This window comes from Mercenaria mercenaria, chromosome 11 (genome assembly GCF_021730395.1).
Source record: "Mercenaria mercenaria strain notata chromosome 11, MADL_Memer_1, whole genome shotgun sequence".
NCBI lineage: Eukaryota > Metazoa > Mollusca > Bivalvia > Venerida > Veneridae > Mercenaria > Mercenaria mercenaria.
In genome coordinates this window covers 4716487-4740437 of record NC_069371.1, presented here as the reverse complement: position 1 = coordinate 4740437, position 23951 = coordinate 4716487, and the positions used below count along the sequence as shown (strand labels likewise).

The 23951-nt window shown below is 35.8% G+C and overlaps 1 protein-coding gene across 5 annotated transcripts in view; it reads right to left on the bottom strand.

The window, feature by feature from the left end:
* Window positions 1–2765: 2765 nt before the first annotated feature.
* LOC123532256 (dnaJ homolog subfamily B member 6-like) overlaps window positions 2766–23951 on the bottom strand; it is an 81921-nt gene continuing 60735 nt past the window's right edge. For 3 of the 5 annotated variants that reach the window (XM_053518421.1, XM_053518424.1, XM_053518422.1), the window contains exons 6-8: window positions 17066–17266; window positions 9667–9789; window positions 2766–6860 (exon numbers count right to left, since the gene is read on the bottom strand). In XM_053518421.1, coding sequence (XP_053374396.1) covers window positions 6764–6860; window positions 9667–9789; window positions 17066–17266 — 421 coding nt within the window. In that variant the 3' untranslated portion in view covers window positions 2766–6763. The remainder of the gene's footprint in view (window positions 6861–9666; window positions 9790–17065; window positions 17267–23951) is intronic. The other 2 variants (XM_053518425.1, XM_053518426.1) reach the window with 1 other exon arrangement.

Here is a 23951-nt window from a genome sequence, read left to right as displayed (position 1 = left end):
GGGCCATAATTCAGTCAAAATGCTTGATGGAGTTATGTACTCTTGCCTACAACTGGACATTGTGATGGTAAACAAGTGTTGAAAGTTTCAAACCTTTATCTCAAAAGACTTTGTCAAAATGTGGACTGGTACGAAAAACTTAACCAAGATTTCTAAGTCAAAAAGGGGCCATAATTCAACCAAAATGCTTGATGGAGTTATGTACTCTTGCCTACAACTGAACATGGTGATGGTAAACAAGTGTTGAAAGTTTCAAAGCTTTATCTCAAAAGACTTTGTCAAAATATGAACTGGTACGAAAAACTTAACCAAGATTTCTAAGTCAAAAGGGGCCATAATTCAGTCAAAATGCTTGACAGAGTTATGTACTCTTGCCTATAACTGGACATGGTGATGGTAAACAAGTGTTAAAAGTTTCAAAGCTTTATCTCAAAAGACTTTGTCAAAATGTGGACTGGTACGAAAAACTTAACCAGGGTGTGACGCCGACGCCGACGCCGACACCGACGCCGACGCCGTGGTGAGTAGGATAGCTCTACTTATTCTTCGAATAGTCGAGCTAAAAACTTTGAAAATCTTCTTGTCCAAACCACAAAGCCTAGGGCTTTGATATTTCTAATGTAGCATCATCTAGTGGTTCTCTACCAAGTTTGTTAAAATTATCCCCATAGGGTCAAATATGGCCCCGCCTGGGGGTCACATGGTTCATATAGACTTATATAGGGAAAATTTGGACCACATGTATGGTTTTGGGTGGCAAGATGAACCTTGACATGAGTTGACCTTGATTTTGACCTAGTGGCCTACTTTCACATTTCTGTAGCTACAGTCTTCATAGTTTTGTGCACTGAAAATAACTTTGACCTTGACATTGACCTAGTGACCTACTTTCACATTTATTTGGACCACATGCACAGTGTTTTGTACCTAAATGAAATTTAACCTTGATTTTGATCTTGAGCTAGTCTTGAAATTTGGAACATTAAAAAATGGCCCAGTTGCCGGTGCCAAGATCACTCTGTGATCTCTTGTTAGGTTAATAGGTTAAAGATCAAGGTCAGATTGGACCAGAACAGTAGAACTTTTGTTTACAGTGAGCTTATAATTTCTGTTCCTTGGGCAATTACTGATTGCATCAAGGGGGGCATTTCGTGTTCGACGAGCTCCTGTTTAAGAAAATGTTGACGGACGCACGACGGACATTTAGCGGTCACAAAAGCTCACCATGAGCCTTTGGCTCAGGTGAGCTAAAAATGTTGACTATGGATGCAAGACTATCCACCTATACTAATAGCTCACCCTGAACTTATGAATTTCAAAACAAAAAGCAATTACTCTGTAGTTACTGAAGAGATCCTGATGAAAGATTCGCATGCACCACTGCAAAGTGACCTTTGTGTTAAATTTAATGAAGACCAATCAATCGATTACTTTGGTATGTGAGAATTTATGGATTGTAAAATAACAAGAAATAACTCTGATTAATCAAGTGGTCCTGACAAAACTTATGTGCACCACTGCTCTATAGTGATCTATATTTGTGTAAAGTTTCATGAAGGTCCATCAATAGGTTACTCAGTCAAAAATCCCTACCTTTTTTATACGCCTGAAGGGAGCGTATTATGTTATGACGCCGGTGTCTGTTAAGTCCGCTCTGTAACTCTTGAACCCCTTGAAGGATTTCAAAGAAACTTGACACAAATGTTCACCACATTGAGACGACTTGCAGAACGCAAGATTTGGATGGCTCGCTTGAAGGTCAAGGTCACACTCAGGGGTCAAAGATCATTTGACTTTCTTTTGTGTCCGCTCTGTAACTGTTGAACTGCTTGAACAATTTTAAAGAAACTTGGCACAAATGTTCACCACATCAAGACGACGTGCAGAGCACATGTTTCGAATGGCTCGCTTCAAGGTCACACTTAGGAGTCAAAGATATACCTCCTGGCGTATATTGCTCCACATTGCAGTGCTCTTTTTGACCAAATCAGGGGGAAAACTGCTTTGATATAATACTAAACACGAGGTTATCTGCCAATTAATAATTATGTGAGGTTTTGTGATACTAGATGAATTTTTGAATTATAAGCATTTCCCGCCCCCCCCCCCCCCAACAAAAAAAAATCAAGGGGAAAAACTGCTTTTACTAGGTCAAGGGGGATAATACTATGTGTGAGCAAAGGTCATGTGCTAATCAATTTGTGCGAGACGTTTAGTGATTCTAGCTTAAATTCTTTTTGAATTACAAGTGACTGAGTATTGCAGAAGCAATACAGAAGTCCCTTACTGGTGGCCTTTACCTTTAACCAACAAGAATAGATCATGTGTTGACATATTGTCTCATCATGGGAAACGTTAAGATAATCCATCAATACATATAAAAATTATGGAGCAGAAACAATTTTTACTTGACCTTCAACAGTGACCTTGACCTTTGACCTACAAGCATAAGTCATGTACATGCATAATCTACATATTGCCCTCTATTCAAATACAAAGTTTTATAAACCTAGCTTGAATACTTTTGGAGTAATTGCAAGATCCAGATTTGCAGACAGATGGACGGAGGGCATTCCTATAGTCCCTCCGGTGTTCCACTGGTAGGGGACTGATTAGCATTTTCAATTTTCAGACAGACGGACGGGCAACACCAAAACAATATCCCTACGCCTTCGGTGGGGAGTAATATGCAAATGAGATATAATAATTCCAGTCTTTCCTTTAAGTTTTTTACCAAGGGCATAATAAAATACGTAAGGCTCAAATTTCACAATCAGTTTTTAATTTTTCATAATGAGAAAAAAGAACAATAAATGTACTATAAGTAACATATGCTGTGTTATAAAACAGATACTGTGTTATAACACAGAGTCAAATAAGTCTGGTTTCATTACAAAAATATACATATACTTATTACATGTCTGCATATATAACATTAAGCTTGTTCTTATTGAACAATTTATTATATGATAAATAATAACCCAGTTCAACATACTACCTTCTTGGTACCACCTTTTTGCAACTTGAGAAAAATTTGTGTACTTTTTCAAACTTTTACTTTCTTACCAGCTGAAGTTGATTCTAGACTTTCTTTGCTTCTTAAATCAAATAGAACATTTTTTGTTCAGATACTGTTCAAAATATGAAGGTGTAATTTACACAAGTTTTCAACAGTATTTCAGTCAAGTATTGCTATTTACCAGTTTACCTGGAGCCCTTAATAGTACTTGCTTGTTCTCTGTATGTAAGCATAAACTACCCCATATGAAACAAAGACAGGAGAAAAATGACATTAGACCTAGTGTCAAGTTCAAATCATGGAGAACAGTAAGTAATCTTACTCACTGATCCAATATCTTAGAATAATCTATTTAAATCAATGAAAAGAAAAAGATGAAAACTCCACCAAGAAGGCAAAACTTAAAGTGGTCTTGTGTACTATAACGAAAGCTAAACCATGAGGTAGCCAGGCATGAACAGTATTACTCCCTAATCAATCATAAACCTTTCACAAAATGAAAGAACAACAGGTTTCACACATTTAGCTGTTTCTTTCTCATGGTTTGGCTTGCAATATACATATTTCAGGTGAAGCTTATAAAACGCTAAACATTTTTTCAGTTACTCGTGCACTTAACCTCTGCAATATATTTTGCCTACATTTTGAATTTACTAAGCCTATTAATATAAATATGATCACCATTCACATGTTCAACATGAAAAGCGACAGAAAAGCCGCAACTATTAGTTATCAGCACAACCCATGCACAGAAAGTCACGGATATTTTTCACACACGTCTATTGAGACTGAACTACTGAACACCATGTTTATATTTTATCTCGACCAGACTACAAAGAATATAAATAATTTATGGATTTAATTTTGTCAAGTATAAAATTCAAGTTGGATACCAGTCTCCTACAGGAACCTGGTCATTGGTTAATTTCAAAATTGAATTAAAAATCAACCAATGAAATGCTATAGTTTTGAGACTGGTCACCAAACTCAAGCATGTAAAATGTTGCTCTGTATGCAGTGTAAACTTGAAACCTACATCACTGTATTCTAGTTTCTACAATATCAATTCTTCAAAAACCGGAAATCACTTGACAAACAATATTCTAAAATAAAAACTGAAAACCATTACATAGCAGCCACAAGAGAAGCTGTTTTTATACAGGGAAGAGAAAGAAGACTACACAAATGTTTTCATGTTCCCATTTTTTTCAAAGTACCTTTCTAGACTTCCAAAATAGTGACAGAAATCTGACTGCTACAACTTTAAGTAATAAAAGAAATACTGAAATATCTCCTCTGACAATATGATGATCATAGTGAATTTACATATTTCCACTGAATTATAACACGTGTTTAACTGTGCAAAAATCACTGAAGGCATTGAAAGTGAAACTGAAGTTTCAGTGTTTCAGTAAAATAGCATGTGTTTAACATTGTGATTTTAGATGTGTACAACATGTGCAACAGAAAAACATGAATTTTTAAATAAAAAGCTTTTTCTCCAAATTATGACATATACAGAATTGTATTTATAAACTTGCCCTATACTTAAAACGTGGATGGATTTAAAATCATATTACAAGGCAAGATCTCATAAAACTGAGGTCCAAACAAATAGACATCAAGATTTCTTAAAACAAATTAAATTGTTGCTGTCTAAGATAGGTGTAAAATTCTTGAATATTTTTGAACTGTTCTCATACAAAATAGAAGTATATAAAGGGCAGAAATGTACACAAGAGACTCACTAAACATACAAAGAAAAATCCCACTACTTTTATTAAATCTATGAGCTGCAATTTACATCAACATACATGTAACAAGAGAAAAATTACTTAAGCACACAACACGTATACCCAAACATTTCAAAGAATTTGCTATAAGAGGTGAAACGTTACAAGCACACAACATATTTAATCAAATGATATACCCATCCTTAAAGACTCATCAGCAAAAGAGCACATTTAGCCAAGTAAATGCTGGTGATTTTAGTATAAGAGCATATTTACCCAAGTAAATGATGAATTCTAGTAAACATTTACTCAAGTAAATGCTGATGAAATCAGCAAAAAGCGCCAATTTACCTAAGTAAATGTTCAAACTTGATGAATTCTAGTAAAAATCCATTCACTCAATGTTGTTAAGGTTGCAAAATACCACTGAAAACTCCACGGGAGAGGGCAGAGATTTACAGAGTTAACATGTCACCACATTGGCACAAAACTATTGTAACTACATATCAATATAGAAGCAGATAAAATAGTTTCCCACAGGAGCAATGACTTGTATCAAATATTTTGCTGACTGAAAATTATTGTTTTAGTGACTTACTTTTACAAAAAAAAATTTTATCTATTCATTTCAATGAAGACTGATGTTGTGTCATTTTCTGAAAAAAAAAAATCAATTAATTTTTCTTATTTCTTTCACTTAAAAGCATAAAGGCTATTTCACTGGTATTTCATCACCTTAACAGTTTTTCTGCTTTAACAAACACTGGTTTATCACAGAAATCACAAGCTTGTATCATTATCTTAACAGACTGTTGTCCCTACACAAACCTGTACAAATATAACTCATTATTTCCATGTCTTTCAATATCCTACTTGTCTTTCAATACCCTACTAGTCTACTGACCACAAGTTATGACAGTTATACTCTTATTCTAATCTATATATGAAATTATCACCTTTTGGTGAGGTCATTAAGTTTTTTTGACCTGGTAATAGTAGATTAACTGACGGCATAGCCCAGGGTTGATAGCCCAGCATTTTTTCCAGGTTGACAGATCTTCCCTGACTGAACATAAAAGGTAACAAACACCGACAGGTTATTAACAAATACAGTCTGTGCTTCTAAGCATCACCTGTCTGTTCAAATGTGGGAGTCTGCAGAGAGTTTACAGTTTTTTATACTGGTTAGATTATGTTGTCTCCACAAACCTTGTACCTGGAATTTTAATTTGTTTTGGGTTAAGCCTAATTTTCCAACAGTATTAAGGCAGTTAAGCTAACCAGTGTTCCTAGATTCTGTACAAATACTGTTCTGTGATCTGCAAGTAAGTGCCAACTTCCCCACATGAATCAGAGGTGGGGGTGGGGAAATAATTGCAGACACAATGCCATTATCAATTGTTACGGAGAACATAAGCCTGGCCCAGGAATCAAACTCGCCATCCCGTGATCTGTAGACCTGCGCTCTTCTTGTTGAGCTTAGTGGGCATACATGGAAATAATGAATAATAAATTATTTCACATAAATATATGGCAATTCTGTGTAGTTTATATCTAACTGTTCCTCCTATTGTTTCACAGTGCACTACACAAGCTGAGCTGATTCTCAATTTTCGCATGTATCTTTTATCTTCATTTAAAGCATTACCATATGAAAAGCAAAAACCTAGTTACACACAGTAGTCCTCTGGTCCACTATCTGCTGTTATACGACCACCGAGATAAAACATTGTCTGATCTTGTAACAAGCATTTATTTTGTACACATTTCACACTGTACATATTATTTAAATATCGAAACAAAAACATTGTATAGCCACAGGAATTGAGTACATTTTTTTCAATAAAATCATTTAAAGGTCATCCATTCACTGTATTTACAAGTACCATTTCATAAATTCTTCTATTTGAAGTCTGTTAACAAGTTTTCACATATTAAAGTGAACTTGGCTGACATGAACTTGACTGACGTCAGTTTGTGTAGTACACTATGCATGGTTTCCATGGTAATGTCAATTGGTGATCATCATACTTTCACCGTTAACCATGTGGGACTTGAGTACACCATCTTCTTCTACTGTGACAGTTTCTAAACCATTCTCTACAACTCTGCAAAATAAAGTATAAATAGGTCAATAATGATCTTCATAATAACATGAAATGGTGAACATAATATTTCCTGTGGTAGCCATAAGTACACCATCTTCTTCTACAACTACTTTTGTATATTTCTCTACAACTCACCAATACAGAAATGGGGATTTTCACTAAGAAAACTTTTATTCCCAGCCTAGACAAATGTCTGTGACATTTACAAAAATATTTCCTGACAAGGTCTATTTATTATCTCATTAAGTTATTTTTATTCTTCTGATTAACCAACATCTTTGACAAGTGTTTCATTAACAATGTGCTGTCTGTTAACCTAAACACTATACCTAGATTCTTTATTAGAAGTTTTAATGTGATTGTCAAAAGTGTCTGAACTTAGTGACTGACAAGTTCCCCACATGATTAGACGTGGACTTCAATAGACCTGCTGTCAACAACTTGGAGGCAGTATATCCTTAGAAATATGTATTGTTGTCAGTGTGGTTGAATGTATCCTTAGACATATGCACTGTTGTCAGTGTGGTTGAAGTATACCCTTAGATAGATGTATTGTTGTCAGTGTGGTTGAAGTATACCCTTAGATAGATGTATTGTTGCCAGTGTGGTTGAAGTATACCCTTAGATAGATGTATTGTTGTCAGTGTGGTTGAAGTATACCCTTAGATAGATGTATTGTTGCCAGTGTGGTTGAAGTATATCCTTAGATAGATGTATTGTTGCCAGTGTGGTTGAAGTATATCCTTAGATAGATGTATTGTTGCCAGTGTGGTTGAAGTATATCCTTAGATAGATGTATTGTTGCCAGTGTGGTTGAAGTATACCCTTAGATAGATGTATTGTTGTCAGTGTGGTGAAGTATACCCTTAGATAGATGTATTGTTGCCAGCTGGTTGAAGTATATCCTTAGATATATGTATTGTTGCCAGTGTGGTTGAAGTATATCCTTACATAGCTGTATTGTTGTCAGTGTGGTTGAAGTAAACCCTTAGATAGATGTATTGTTGCCAGTGTGGTTAAACTATACCCTTAGATAGATGTCCTGTTGCCAGCGTGGTTAAAGTATACACTTAGATAGATGTATTGTTGCCAGTGTGGTTGAACTATACCCTTAGATAGATGTCCTGTTGCCAGTGTGGTTAAAGTATACCCTAAGATAGATGTATTGTTGCCAGTGTGGTTGAACTATACCCTTAGATAGATGTCTTGTTGCCAGTGTGGTTGAAGTATACCCTAAAATAGATGTAGTTGCCAGTGTGGTTGAAGTATACCCTAAGATAGATGTATTGTTGCCAGTGTGGTTGAACTATACCCTTAGATAGATGTCTTGTTGCCAGTGTGGTTGAAGCATACCCTTAGATAGATGTATTGTTGCCAGTGTGGTGAAAGTATATCCTTTGATAGATGTTTTGTTGCCAGTGTGGTTTAAGTATATCCTTTGATAGATGTAGTTGCCAGTGTGGTTGAAGTATACCCTTAGATAGATGTATTGTTGCCAGTGTGGTTGAACTATACCCTTAGATAGATGTATTGTTGTCACTGTGGTGAAGTATACCCTTAGATAGATGTATTGTTGCCAGCTGGTTGAAGTATATCCTTAGATATATGTATTGTTGTCAGTGTAGTTGAAGTAAACCCTTAGATAGATGTATTGTTGCCAGTGTGGTTGAACTATACCCTTAGATAGATGTCTTGTTGCCAGTGTGGTTAAAGTATACCCTTAGATAGATGTAGTTGCCAGTGTGGTTGAAGTATACCCTAAAATAGATGTAGTTGCCAGTGTGGCTGAAGTATGTCCTTAGATAGCTGTATTGTTGTCAGGGTAGTTGAAGTAAACCCTTAGATAGATGTATTGTTGCCAGTGTGGTTGAACTATACCCTTAGATAGATGTCTTGTTGCCAGTGTGGTTAAAGTATACCCTTAGATAGATGTAGTTGCCAGTGTGGTTGAAGTATACCCTTAGATAGATGTATTGTTGCCAGTGTGGTGGAAGTATATCCTTTGATAGATGTATTGTTGCCAGTGTGGTTGAAGTATATCCTTTGATAGATGTATTGTTGCCAGTGTGGTTGAAGTATACCCTTAGATAGATGTATTGTTGTCAGTGTGGTGGAAGTATATCCTTTGATAGATGTAGTGTTGCCAGTGTGGTTGAAGTATATCCTTTGATAGATGTATTGTTGCCAGTGTGGTGGAAGCATATCCTTTGATAGATGTATTGTTGCCTCTGTGGTTGCAGTATATCCTTTGACAGATGTATTGTTGCCAGTGCGGTTGAAGTATATCCTTAGATAGATGTATTGTTGCCAGTGCGGTTGAAGTATACCCTTAGATAGATGTATTGTTGCCAGTGTGGTTCAAGTATATCCTTAGATAGATGTATTGTTGCCAGTGTGGTTGAAGTATACCCTTAGATAGATGTATTGTTGTATGGTGGAAGTATATCCTTAGTCAGACATACTGATGTCAGAGTGGAGGAAGAATATACTTAAACTGATGTATTATCATCTGTGTGGAGAAAGACAGATAAATTTAGTAGCACCACCAGTGTGGAGGTGTAACATCTTTAGATAGATGCATTGTCATCAGTGTGGATGAAGATCATCCTAACATAGATGTCTTGTTGTCAATGTGGTGAAAGAATATCCTAGTAAGAAAGGGGCCAACTGCTGCCATCAATAATATTGGGTATGAACCTTAAAATGGTTATGATGCTACAGAACAAATTTAATGATCCATTAAGCTGCTCATGAGAAGAAGTCTATTAAAGGTATTTCTGTTTTTAGTTCTAACAGATGTACTTACTTTTTTGTTACAACTTTCTTGCCATTGACCATCTTTGTTGAGGTGGAGGTTGATCGGAAGTTTGCCCCACCCCCACCCCCACCACCACCGCCGCCAAATGATGTACTGGAAAATGATGTGAATCTGTAATTACAAAACAGAAATAATCAACCATCTGAATATGACTATATCTACACATTATCATCTAGAGCTTCTACTCTGTGAAAATAAGATTGGATACCAGTCTCTGAATGTAATCTAGCCATTGGTCAATACAATGACAGTGTTAAGAAACAGCTGATCAAATACTGGAGTTTTAGACTTTCTCCTACTTTATCAAAACATGAACAGATATATTCAGTTAAGGGGCAAAAATTCACACACAAGTTGTATTCTAGCATAACACAGACATTTGGATTTTTTGTACTATTTACAGAACCTGTTTTCTACAGAAACAAAAAATCAAAGCCTTGAGATGTCTGGTGGTTGCGGGTTTTGCTAGAGTTATTTTCATTTTAAATGCCAATCCATAAATATACATGTATAACAAACAAATACTAATGTGCCTCATATCTAAGATAAACTTGGCCTGATCTTACATGTACAGCTGGAAGTCAGTGACATAACCATGGGCTGGAATACCTAATCATTCACAGATCTTATATAATCTAAATAGCCAGTGTGAATGGATGGAGGATGAATAAGAACTACTTGATCATTGATAATTCATCCGCATTGCTCATGAATGGGACTACTTTGTGCAGCACATGAAAATCCTTTGGATGTGATTTGGAATCAAATAAAGATGCTACATGATTGTCAGAAATACACTTAACTTTGGTAGCGTGATAAACCCGCAACCAAAAATCTTCTTGTGACATGAAGATTACTAAAGGGAGATGATGAAGCTAAATGCAATACACAAATATAACAAGAGCTCATCGAACACGAAATGCTCCCCCTTGATGCATTCAGTAATTGCACAAGGAACAGAAATTATTTGCTCACTGTAAACAAAATTCTACTGTTCTGGTTCAATGTGACATTGACCTTTGACCTATTGACCTCAAAATCAATAGGGGTCATCTGCTGGTCATGATCAACCTACCTATCCAGTTTAGTGATCCTAGGCCCAAGCGTTCTCAAGGTATCGTCCTGAAAGGGTTTAACTATTCCTGGTCAATGTGACCTTGACCTTTAGCCTACAGACCTCAAAATCTATAGGGGCCATCTACAGGTCATGATCAACCTTCCTATCATGTTTCATGATCCTTGGCCCAAGTGTTCTCAAGTTATTGTCTGGAAACGGTTTAAATGTTCCGGGTCACTGTAACCTTGACCTTTGACCTACTGACCTTAAAATCAATAGGGGTCATCTACTGGTCATGATGAACCTTTCTATCATCTTTCATGACCCTTGGCCCAAGTGTTCTCAAGTTATCGTCCAGAAACCGTTTAACTGTTCCTTGCCAATGTGACCTTGAACTTTGACCAAATGACCTCAAAATCAATAGGGGTCATCTGCTGGTCATGATCAATCTCCCTATCAATTTTCCTGATCCTAGGCCCAAGCGTTCTTGAGTTATCGCCCGGAAACCGTTTTACTGTTCCTGGTCACTGTGACTTTGACCTTTAACCTACTGACCTCAAAATCAATAGAGGTCATCTGCTGTTCATGACCAACCTCCCTGTCAACTTTCACGATCCTAGGCCCAAGCAATCTTGAGTTATCATCCGGAAACCGTTCAACTGTTCCGGGTCACTTTGACCTTGAACTTTGACATACTGACCTCAAAATCAATAGGGGTCATCTGCTGGTCATGACCAACCTCCATATAAACTTTCTCATGATCCTAGGCCCAAGCGTTCTTGAGTTATCATCCGGAAACCATTTAACTGTTCAGGGTCACTGTGACCTTGACCTTTGACATACAGATCTCAAAATCAATAGGGGTCATCTGCAGGTGATGACCAACCTTCATATCAACTTTCATGATCCTAGGCCCAAGCGTTCTTGAGTTATCATCCGGAAACGGATTGGTCTACATACAGACAGACCGACCGACGGACAGACCGACATCTGCAAAACAATATACCCCTCCTTCTTCGAAAGGGGGCATAATTAAGCTCTGGAATAACAAAAAGAAATATTTTCACATTGTCTAAAGAAAAACAAAATACAAAATAATTACTCTAAAGGAACTAAAGTATTGCAGAGACAGATTTGTTGTAACTGATCCATAATGAAAATTGTCCATTTTCTGTTCAATTATGTGTTTTCAATATGTGATTTTGTCTTTTCGTGTTTTTATGAAAGCCAATTGCCTAAAGGCTTTATGAAATACATTTATGACTGAAGAATACTAAAATAACACAATTTTGTAATATAACATAATTATAAGAATATGTTATAGCAAAGGAAGTGCCAACTGCAATTATGAGTCCACCTTCCTTAATATATCATAAATATATATTGATATAATAGTGGTAGTGAATAAAATAACAGTTCACAAAGTCTGGCTAGTAAAATTCATCCATTTCCTGAAGGTCAATGGGTTGATTGCACACATTACATCCAGCACAATCTAGTGCATATTTTATATTGTCCAGTAACACATCATAATGCTATAGTTAGAGTCTTAACTTCTGTCCAACTTCTAAGATATTCTGTTGTTAAGGTTCCTAGACAATTCCTCGATAAAAAATGACAATTCCTTGATAAAAAAATGATTTATGAAAGACAGCTTATCTACATACCATGTAGTAACTTTATCTATGAAATAAATTGCTCTATTTAAACTATCAGCAGCATTTTCTGTGTTTTTTTGGCAACAATATAATTGATGCTTATATAATCAGGTCAAATATAAATGCTAGGTTGAGAATCTGACCTTCTTTTCCTTACAGAATTTTTTTAGGTGGTGTGTGATCTGTAAACCAAGAAAATTAAACTTTTAAGTATGCTGTTATTATGGTAATATTACAAGTATTGCTGGCTTCAAATTAGAAAGCACCAGGTTGTATGGAATGAAGTGCTGATTAAACACTCAGCTCAAACAATTGCTAATGAGGACTACTTTGCAAGACATCTTCTACATTAAGTATGCACAATAAACAGACTTTAACTATCAAAAGCAACAAATACTATCAGTATGAAAACTACTATCAAGACTGCATCTAACAAAACTGAAAACTTCTGAGATTAGTAATAACAATATACACTGCTAAAAAAAAATTCATCATGTTAGTTTCAATACAAATATTTTTCAATAAGCTGCTGCACTGACATATTATATGTCAGCTGAATCACAAGATTTAAACACGACATTCTCTAGCTGTGAATTCAAAGGCTTTTACTTAAAAAGTTGCAGCAAACAGGACAGAGATTTCAAACATTCAGGGACATGAGGAACTGTGCAAAACCACCTGAGGTTTTAGCTTTTATTTAACTAATAATAAACCAAGACAAATTGTTCAGATCAGAGGGGTTTCTGGTTTAGAGGGGTTATTGTTCTGTAGAACAAAGTTATTTCATACTAAGACAACTGTTCAGCTTTAGAGGGTTATTTAACAATAAAAGGAACATATTTTGGACCAAGACATGTATTCATTTTATGAATGGTTTCCATCTCTTTTGTGTTTTTACAGTATTTCTGAGCAAAAAAAGTTATGTATATTCTCTTGAACAAACAAGGGCGTAGCGCCCATTACGCACAGTACGCATGTGCGTAACGTAAAAAATTCCATGTCTGTTTGTTCGAAATACTGACCTTTTGAATGTCCCAAGTACAGCAGAATTATACGCCACAAAATTAAGAATGCACCACTTTTAATCTAAGTCTCCAAAATTTCCCGGGGAGCCTTTTAACTGTCCAAAGTCCCCTTGAATTATATGCCATAAAATGCATCAGAATGCACCATTTCTTATCTAAGTCTCCAGAATTTTCCGCAGGAGGCACCCCCCACTCCCACTAGCGGGTAACCCTCTCCCCAACCCTGCCTTCACTCGGCACTTCGTGCCTATTTGTGCATATCATTTTTGAAGCTCTGACTATGCTTATGACAAAAGACTTTGAAAACACTATCAAATGAACACTATTTTTATTCAGTCCAGTATGATACTGGGTGTATAGAAAGCATAACTAAGACTTAAAATTCAGTCAATATTTTGGAACAAATTCTACAGACCACTACCTTTTGTAACTTCATACACCAATTAAACAGATCACTGAGAGATCAATGACATTTTTCAATAAACTAGCATACTTTTTTGAAGCTAGTACACAATGAATAATTCTAATATGCTTGTCTCTGTTAAAACACTCTTATGATAGAATGACGTCACGTTAACGTGCAACGTCAAAGTGTTTGTTGCGACCAAGAAAGAACACTTCTTTATTTCATCTACTGTTTTAGATTAAGGGCATATTAGAATCAAACTAATTTATAGCAAAACCGTGTTTTAACATTATTTATACTGTCGGGCAGTAATACGTCGCACAAATAATTTCGTCCAACGTATAACTGCCTATCGTGCATAAATAGTGTTAAAGCTCTCTTTTGCTATAAATTATTTCTTAAATAATTACCAGTTGCCATGGAATTCTGAACCATTTTCTAGTATATGGCAAAAAATCTGGATTTCCTTTAAACTGAGACTGCTGATATTTTAATGACTATAATCACACATTCTTGTAGTAACTAATGGTAACAGCCTTAAAGCATCTACTGGAAATACAACTAAATCAGCTTACTCACCTATCCATTGTTATTAACAATTTTATGTAAGTGCATATTGCTATATACCAATCCAACAAAGACATTAAGTAATCCAAAATGCTGCATACAGAACTACTACTTCCAAGCTACTTCTATCATTCATTTTAAAGCTCTCAAATTTGCAAGAAAAACATGAAAAATTTATTTTTTAACGTCCTACAAAAATATTGTAAGAATTTGTAAGTTATCAACAAAAATTACAGTTATGTGTGACCTGCTGAACATAATTTTTTACGCATCATTGTTTTTTATATAAATACAAAATATTAAACTGCCAATTATAAAATTGACGATTCTATAATTATGAACTGCCGAACACATTTAAAACAATCCAAAACTGCTGCAGTTTGCGATGACGATGATAATGCACATTTTAATGTTGATTTATACTAACGATAATGTAAAACAAGAGGGTCATGATGACCCTGAATCGCTCACCTGAATAATATGAGCCGTATGTTTAAAATGGCACACTGATGCTAAAATATTATAAAGTAGATCAGTAGGTCACATTCATGGTCATTGAAAGTCAGTTTTAAGATCAGTGTGCAAAACTGTACATGTCATCCAAATTTCAAGGCTGTATCTTAAAAAACAAGAAAGTAGGTCAGTAGGTCAAGGTCACAGTCAAGTGACCCCCTAATCGCTTGTGGTCATCAGGTAATTATAATTAAACAGTCTAGGAAATATGATCTGGTAATTTTTCAAGTATTTATTCCCATATAACTCATATACAAATTGACCCCTAGGGCGGGCCTTCTTTTCACCCCAGGGGCATAATTTGAACAATCTTGTTAGAGATCCACTAGGCAATGCTACATACTAAATATAAAAGGCCTAGGTCCTTGAACTTTCAGACAAGAAGATTTTTTTCTTCCCTATATAAATCTATGTTAAATTTTGGACCCCATGGGCAGGACCTCTTTTAACCCCAGGGGCATTTGAACAATTTTGGTAGAGGACCACAAGGCAATGCAACATACCAAATATCAAAAGCCTAGGCCTTGCAGTTTCAGGCAAGAAGATTTTTACAGTTTTTTTCTATATGTCTATGTAAAACCTGAGACCCCCCGGGGCAGGGCCTCTTTTCACCCAAGGGTTATAATCTGAACAGTTTTGGTAGAGGACCACAAGGCAATGCTACATACCAAATATCAAAGGCCTAGGTCTTGTGGTTTTAGACAAGAAGATTTTTAAAGTTTTTCCCTATATAAGTCTATGTAAACTTTAGACCCCCAGGGTGGGGCCTCTTTTCACCCCAGGGGCACAATTTGAACAACCTTCATAGAGGGCCATAAGATGCTGTCACATGCCAAATATGAAGGCTTTACGCCTTGCAGTTTTGGACAAGGTTTTTAAATTTTTTCCTTTCGGTTGCCATGGCAACCAGAGTTTTGCATGGAATTCAATTCTTTGAACAATTTTGGAAGGGGGCCACCCAAGGATCATTTTTGTGAAGTTCGGTGTAATCCTGCCTACTGATTTTCAGGAAGATTATTTTGGAAGTTGTTGACAGACGCACGACCCACGACGGACACTGAGCGGTCACAAAAGTTCACCATGAGCCTTTGGCTCAGGTGAGCTAACAAAAGCTAGTGTTAATAAAACAAGAGCTGTTTCTAATACAAACAAATATCCCCCCATCCATAATAGCCTGCTCAGGGTAAGTAGATATGTAATTTTCAGTCTGAAGTATGCATGACCTTGACTTTTAAACTAAATGAACCAAAAAATAGCACATGCAATCATCATACAAGACTGAGAGCAGATGACCTAAGCCTTCTTTAGTTACTGTCTGGTAACTCTATCAGTTTCAAGGTAACATTACCTTGACCTTTGACCTATCTTCCCCTGAAACAAATAGGGTCATCTACTGACAACAGGCAGTCATTCTATGAATTTTGACAGTTTTAGGCCGAAAGCCTTCTTCAGTTATTGAACAGAAACTGCTTTTAGTCTTCATGGCAACGTGACCTAGACCTTTGACCAACTGATCCAAAAAACAACAGCGATCATCCTCTGACCATAGACAATAATCCTATCAAGTTTGATGACTAAAGGTCTACGCCTTCTCCTACAACTGATTGGTAATCATCTTGAGGTCACTGTGACATCGACTGACTCCACTGAAAATGACCCTACAAAGTTTGGTAGTCATAAGACCACATATTCTTCAGTGAATGATTAGAAACCAAATAGCCTAGAGATGGATGAACAAACCAATATGAGCAAACAACAACATACCCACTCATCTGAGAAAGGGGCATTATATAATATTGTGTTGGTGGAATGATAAGAGATTGATGGTGGTTGTAATGATAATGAGGATGAGAATGACAGATTAGCTCCTACGGATGCAACTTTAAATGAACTTCCTTATGAGCAATGGCACAAATTACTCACGGACAACATTTAAGTTCTTTTTATAAGGCACTAGAAATATAAGTTGCCAAATATAACAACACTGGTATACAAAAGTTCCAAATACTGTAGTCCAAGTATGCCAAACCTTTCATTTTGATGATTAATTTACTGTTGCAATATATGCCCACTATAGTAGTGTGAGGACAGGAAATCTTCCTTTCTGATGATTAGTTAACTGTTACAGCTACTATACGGATTACGTGATTGTTTTATTTACCCTGTATGTAGTCCTGGTGACCGATGTAAGAACGGGTCATCAAATATTGATGAATGGAACCCAAATGACATGCCAGGAAACCCAAACGAGTTAAACCCGATAGAACCCATAGGATGAGCATGCCCCTGTCTCTCCCGCCTTCTGCCCGCAGACTCCGCCCCTCTCTCCCGCCTCCTCTGACCATGTACATGACGCCGCCTTCTACAATGCCCAAAACATAACAACATACCAAATATATATTCTATACACGTAGCTTTTCAAGTTTATAATATGGTTAGCTTCAATGTAAGATCTTTCTAAAATGCACAATATTATCAGATATTTTTTCTTAGCCAGCAGCACAAAATACATTACGATGCTTATTATCATTGTATAATTTGCATAACATCGGGTAATAGAGTGGTACTGGTATTCTGTGACCTCTTTCTCAGTTATGTAACTATAACAACAGTTTCCAAAATATATAACCATAGCAACACTTCCTGTATTACATCACCATAGCAACCAATTTCCCCTGACCCCTGCAGGAGCTCTGATATATAACGTGCTCAATTACATGCAAAACAAAATGCGAACAACTCTACAATACTGAAAGCAAAAACTAACGTGGCGACTACAATTGTTACAATAAATATTTTCCATCATGCAACCTTTTAGTTGTGTTAAAAATCAACTATTCTGAAATAAGCCTAGTAAGCATGCAACCAAAACTCTGAAATTGAATAAAACATCAATTTCCACACTGGAACGTAATAATGATGAAGATTAAGTACAAAACAATTCTGGATGCTCTTTGAATTTGTCAAAATTTGAGGACAGCACTTCTAACCAGTATGACAAAAGTTCTAAAGTTTCTGTACACATAAGAAGTATGTTCAGGACACTCTCTAAAGTTTGCAGTATGAAAATTTGGAACTGTATGGTTTTGTTAGTAATTAAATGAACTAACTACATGCAATTTATGTGATCATGAGTTCTTAAAACAATATAAATATATACTTGAGACATTCAGCTGGACACATTACAACAATTTCACATCAGTATTCATCCCTATGGTGGACCTTCCAGTTTTTCAGATTACTCAAACAGAAATAGATAAAATAGTGATATGAAAAATGAGCATATTCCAACCTCCTTTGCAGTCATATATTACCTTACTGTAGCTTATATTACTTGATTACTAACAAAAACTATCTGACGGAAGTTGCCAGCATTTAATGGAATAACTAACTGAAATACACCTAAAAGCCATATTTCCATATAGATTTCTGATTTTCTTAACCTTCAAGATAAAACCCATATTGCACTTAGCTGTACACTATATCCCCTTGCATCAAGAAAATGTTTTTAAAAATCTAGAAAAGTGTCCTAGAAACAGACAAATTACTATATACTATAAAATAGTATTAATGTAGTACTTCAATATAAACCATTTATCCTTAATTGCAGCAAAGCAATAAACAGCACTTCAAATCACACCAAAAACTTCATTTCAAAATTGGCCAAACAATTAAAGACACCTAGCCATCTTTTCAAATCATACCCCTAGTAATGATAAATGTTTTTCTTATGATACCAGAGGATATACTGAATGCCACAGTGTAAATACTGTGCTTAATTGTAAAATGTTTACTTGCAAGGTACTTTTTTTTATAATTTCGTGTTATTGCATTCTTTTGTACGAAAAAAGTGATGGTGAAGATAATGCATGGAATATGTATACAATCATTTCTTTTTTGTATCTTTATTACACTGACAGTGAAATAAGTTTTTCTATTAACTTAAAATTACTCATCTCTATTCTGATCTAAACAAGGGCATGTATGTCCCCCATGATGACTTGTCCCATTTTTAGTCCAGAGATCAGTATGACCTTGACCTTTAACCTATTGAATCCCTACACAACAGGAGAAATCTACTAACCACAGGCAATCAGCCAATAAAGTTTGTAGACTGCTGGCCAAAGCATTCTTCAGCTATGCAGCATAAACTGTTTCCAGTCTCAAGGTCACTTCGACCTTTACCTTTGATCTACTAACCCTAAAAACAATAGGACTTTCCTACGGAATGCAGATAATCATCTTATGAAGTTTGAAGACTGCAGGGCAAAATGTTTTTTCAGCTATTGAGCAGAAACTGTGGTCAGTCTTGAGGTCAATGTGACCTTGACCTTTGATCTACTGACCCCTAAAACAGAACTCCTCTACTGACTGCTGGCAATTATCCTATGAAGTTTGAAGACTGTAGGGCAAAATGTTCTTTAGCTATTAAGCAGAAACCATTGTCAGTCTCGAGGTCACTGACTTTGTCCTACTGACTCCTCAAAACAGGACTCCTCTACTGACTGCAAGCAAGCGTCCTATTAAGCTTGAAGACTGCAGGCCAAAAATGTTCCTTAGTTATTGAGAAGAAATGGTTCTAAAGTATCATGGTCACTTTGGCCTTGACCTTTGACCTACTGAAAACAGCCACCACAATCATTCTACGAAATCCGATTATTGTGAGAACAAGTATTCTCAAAATATTGATCAGAAACCAATTCGTTTACTACTGACCAACCAACCAACTAGACATGCATATCTCCTCTTTTATCAAAGGGGGAGCATAAAAACTAATATTAACAGTTGAAAGCTGTTTCAGGTAAACTGCCATGACTTTACAATAGCATAGCAGGATAGAGTGCTGACTTTCAACATTCTTGATTTCCTCATTACAAACTGACTAACTCTTTAAGTAACATATGACCAGTTTTCATGATATGTGATTTAATGATAGATGATTAATTTTCCAGACCTTGAAGAAATAAACTACAGACAAAGATTCTCAATGTAATCTTGTTTTAATAAGATGGTCAACTAAGACACAAAAGTTTGTTTACTCTGTTAGAAATTTATCTAAGGAACAAAAAGAACCTCTGCATAGAGTAAGATCCCTTTTAGTAAAGTATTCTTATTATTTCTTTTTAAAGTTTGCAATTCTGCTGATTTTAGTAACTCTTGAGACTTCTTGCTTGGAAAAACCTGTCCTGGTTCTGAAGTTATATAACAGAGTTTAGATACCTGTCTCAATACAACCATGCCATTGGTCAATTTCCAATATGTGCACAGAAACAACCAATCAGGACTTAGTTTATATAACAGAGTTTAGAGACAAGTCTGAATGTAACCTTGTCATTGGTCAATTTCTAATTTGTGCACAGAAACAACCAAACAGGACTAAGGTTATATAACAGAGTTTAGATACAAGTCTCTGAATGTAACCTTGCCATTGGCATATTTCCCATATGTGCACAGAAACAACCAATCAGGATTAAGGTTATATAACAGAGTTTGCCATTGGTCAATTTCCAATATGTGCCCAAAAACTACCAATCAGATACTTGAGTTATTAGACTGTTCTCCAAACTAAGTTACAACCTTAGACCCAGAGATGCCATCTAGGGGGCAAGAATTCCATTTGACATGTTCCTTTTTTCCATTTTTTGGAGGGGGAGGATGGAGGTGGGGTTCCAATGCTTTAGTAATGAACAAATACATAGGACAAAAGTGAATACTGCTATGTACTGGTTTCTAGGTTAGTTTGAGTTTTTCTTATCATAAAATTTTGAACATTAAAATATGTACAGATCACCACCACCTTAGAACATGCAAAACTGTTGTTAAAATACATCTTCATTATGAACTAATTGTAATTAATTATAAACTAATTATGAATTAATTACATTACACCATAATACTGTCTTCCTCCTGTATTTTTTAATGTTTCACAATGTTTCACTGTCTTTAGTTTACGCCATTTTAACGCAACTTCTCACTCAAGACAGTATAATATATCCAGGCTTCTAGGCTAGAAAAACCAAGCCTGGAGACCAATTCTGGAATGCAACCTTCCCATTGGTCAATTTCTAGACTGTGCTCAGAAACAACCTATAAAATGTCATGTTTTGTGACTGGTTTCAATAATCTATTTATCATTTCAGCTCATATCATTAAATACAGTGATCAGAGGCCAGACATTAGAATGGTCTCCAAACTCTAATTTTTTACTGTAGGTCCGTAAAATGCCTTCTGTCTATTTACAGATTTACAATGAAAATGGTCTATCTCTTTTAAAAAAAAACTTCATGAATTTTTTTTCCTTGTGTCTAATCAATGAACTTCAACCATAATTAAGCATTTAACCAGACAAATGGTATCACTGGTATAACTGGTAAATGATAAACCTAGCAGCTAAAGAAATTCAATGTTTTCCTGACAATATCAAAATACCAGTACTTATATCTACAAAGAAAGCAAAACAAAACGACTGTGATATATTATAACAAGAGCACCGCCTTGCGGGTGCTGACGCTCATCTGATTTTTTTTTGTGTAATAGAAATATTGTCCTACCCATGATTTTCTAAGTCTAAAAAGGGCCATCATTCTTGCAAAAAGCAGGATAGAGTTATGTTTCTTGATGTACAGTGTCCACTTATGATGGTGAAAAACTGTTGCAAGTTTTAAAGCAATAGCTTTGATAGTTTATGAGAAAAGTTGACTTAAACATAATACTCAACCAAGAAAATGATTTTCTAAGTCCAAAAGGGGCAATAATTATTGTAAAAAGCAGGATGGAGTTATGTTGCTTGCTGTACAGGGTCAGCTTATGATGGTGAACAAGTGTTGCAAGTTTCAAAGCAATAGCTTTGATAGTTTAAGAGAAAAAGTTGACCTAAACATAAAACTTAACCAAGAAATCTGATATTTTCTAAGTCCAAAAGGGGCCATAAATCTTGCAAAAAGCAGGACGGAGTTATGTTTCTTGCTGTACAGGGTCAACTTATGATGGTGAACAAGTGTTGCAAGTTTTAAAGCAATAGCTTTGATAGTTTAGGATAAAAGCTGACCTAAACATAAAACTTAACCAAGAAAACTGATTTTCTAAGTCCAAAAGGGGCAATAAATCCTGCAAAAAGCAAGATGGAGTTATGTTTCTTGATGTACAGGGTCAGCTAATGATGGTGAACAAGTATTCCAAGTTTCAAAGCAATAGCTTTGATAGTTTAGGAGAAAAGTTGACCTAAACATAAAACTTAACCAAGAAATCTGATATTTTCTAAGTACAAAAGGGGCCATAAATCTTGCAAAAAGCAAGATGGAGTTATGTTTCTTGCTATACAGGGTCAGCTTATGATGGTGAACAAGTATTCCAAGTTTCAAAGCAATAGCTTTGCTAGTTTAGGAGAAAAGCTGACCTAAACATAAAACTTAACCAGGCAACGACGCAGACAACGACGCCGACAACCGCTCAAGTGATGACAATAACTCATCATTTTTTTTCAAAAAATCAGATGAGCTAAAAAACTGTGTCTGATTTGATATAAAGAAACTATATTTAATGTTCTGGACTTATTTTTAGACAGAGCTTGATAAAAACATTACAGCTAGTCAAAAATTGTGGAAACTGGACACTCTTAATTCTTTCCAAACATGAATTTGACACTCCCTCGAAATCTTTTCTTATATGAATTTGACACTTAATTGTTTTCGTACATGAAAACCTTACGTGCATTTTGACATTCCCTCTATTTCTTTCGATTCATGAATTTTTTTCTCTTGGGTTTAATGTTGCTCTGACACAATTATAGATCATATGGCGACATTCCAGCTTAGATGGTAGAGGAATACCTCAGGTGCCCCTCCGTGCATTATTTTGTCATGAGCAGGCACCTGGGTAGAACCACTGACCTTCCGTAAGCCAGCTGGATGGCTTCCTCGTATGAAGAATTCAACGCCCCAAATGAGGCTCTCATAAATTTGACATATTTCTTTTTTTATGCATGAATTTTGACATTCCCTCTAATTTGTTCCTTACTTGAAGTTTGACACTCACTCTTATTCTTTCCTTTCATGAATTTTGACACTCTAATTATTTCCATACATAAATTTTGACACAATTCTTTCCTTAAATGAATTACCACACAGATTTTCGGCACTCCCTCTAGTATGGCAAGTGATGTAACTCTGACCTAACACACTGCTGCATGCTGGGTAATTTGATGAATATGACACAATATAATTACAAAGGGAAGTTTAATTATTCATGAATATTATGGAGAATATAAAACAGTTAGATGTGTCCATATATTGGGATTACACACATAGATACACAAAGGCATATAAGAACAAGAGGGCCATGAAGGCCCTGTATTGCTCACCTGACCTGTTGACCTAAAGATCATCAAGATTTTCATTAAGATATGGTCATAAATGTGGTCTCTAAAGTGTTAACTAGCTTTTCCTCTGATTTGACCCAGTGACCTAGTTTTTGACCCCACATGACCCAGATTCAAACTTGACCTAAAGATCATCAAGATTAACATTCTGACTAAGTTTCATAAAGATAAGGTTATAAATGTGGCCTCTACAGTGTTAACAAGCTTTTCCTTTAATTTGACCCAGTGACCTAGTTTTTGACCCCACCTGACCCAGATTCAAACTTGACTTATAGATCATCAAGATTAACATTCTGACCAAGTTTCATTTAGATATGGTCATAAATGTGGCCTCTACAGTTTTAACTAGTTTTTCCTTTGATTTGACCTGGTGACCTAGTTTTTGACCCAACATGACCCAGATTCAAACTGGACCTTGAGACCATCAAGATTAACATTCTGACCAAGATTCATGAAGATACATCATAAATGTGGCCTCTACAGTGTTAACAAGCTTTTCCTTTGATTTGACCTGGTGGCCTAGTTTTGACCCCAGATAATCCAATATCGAACTCGTCCAAGATTTTATTGAGGGTATCATTCTGACCAAGTTTCAGTAAGATTGGGCCAAAATTGTGACCTCTAGCGTGTTAACAAGCTTTTCCTTTGATTTGACCTGGTGACCTAGTTT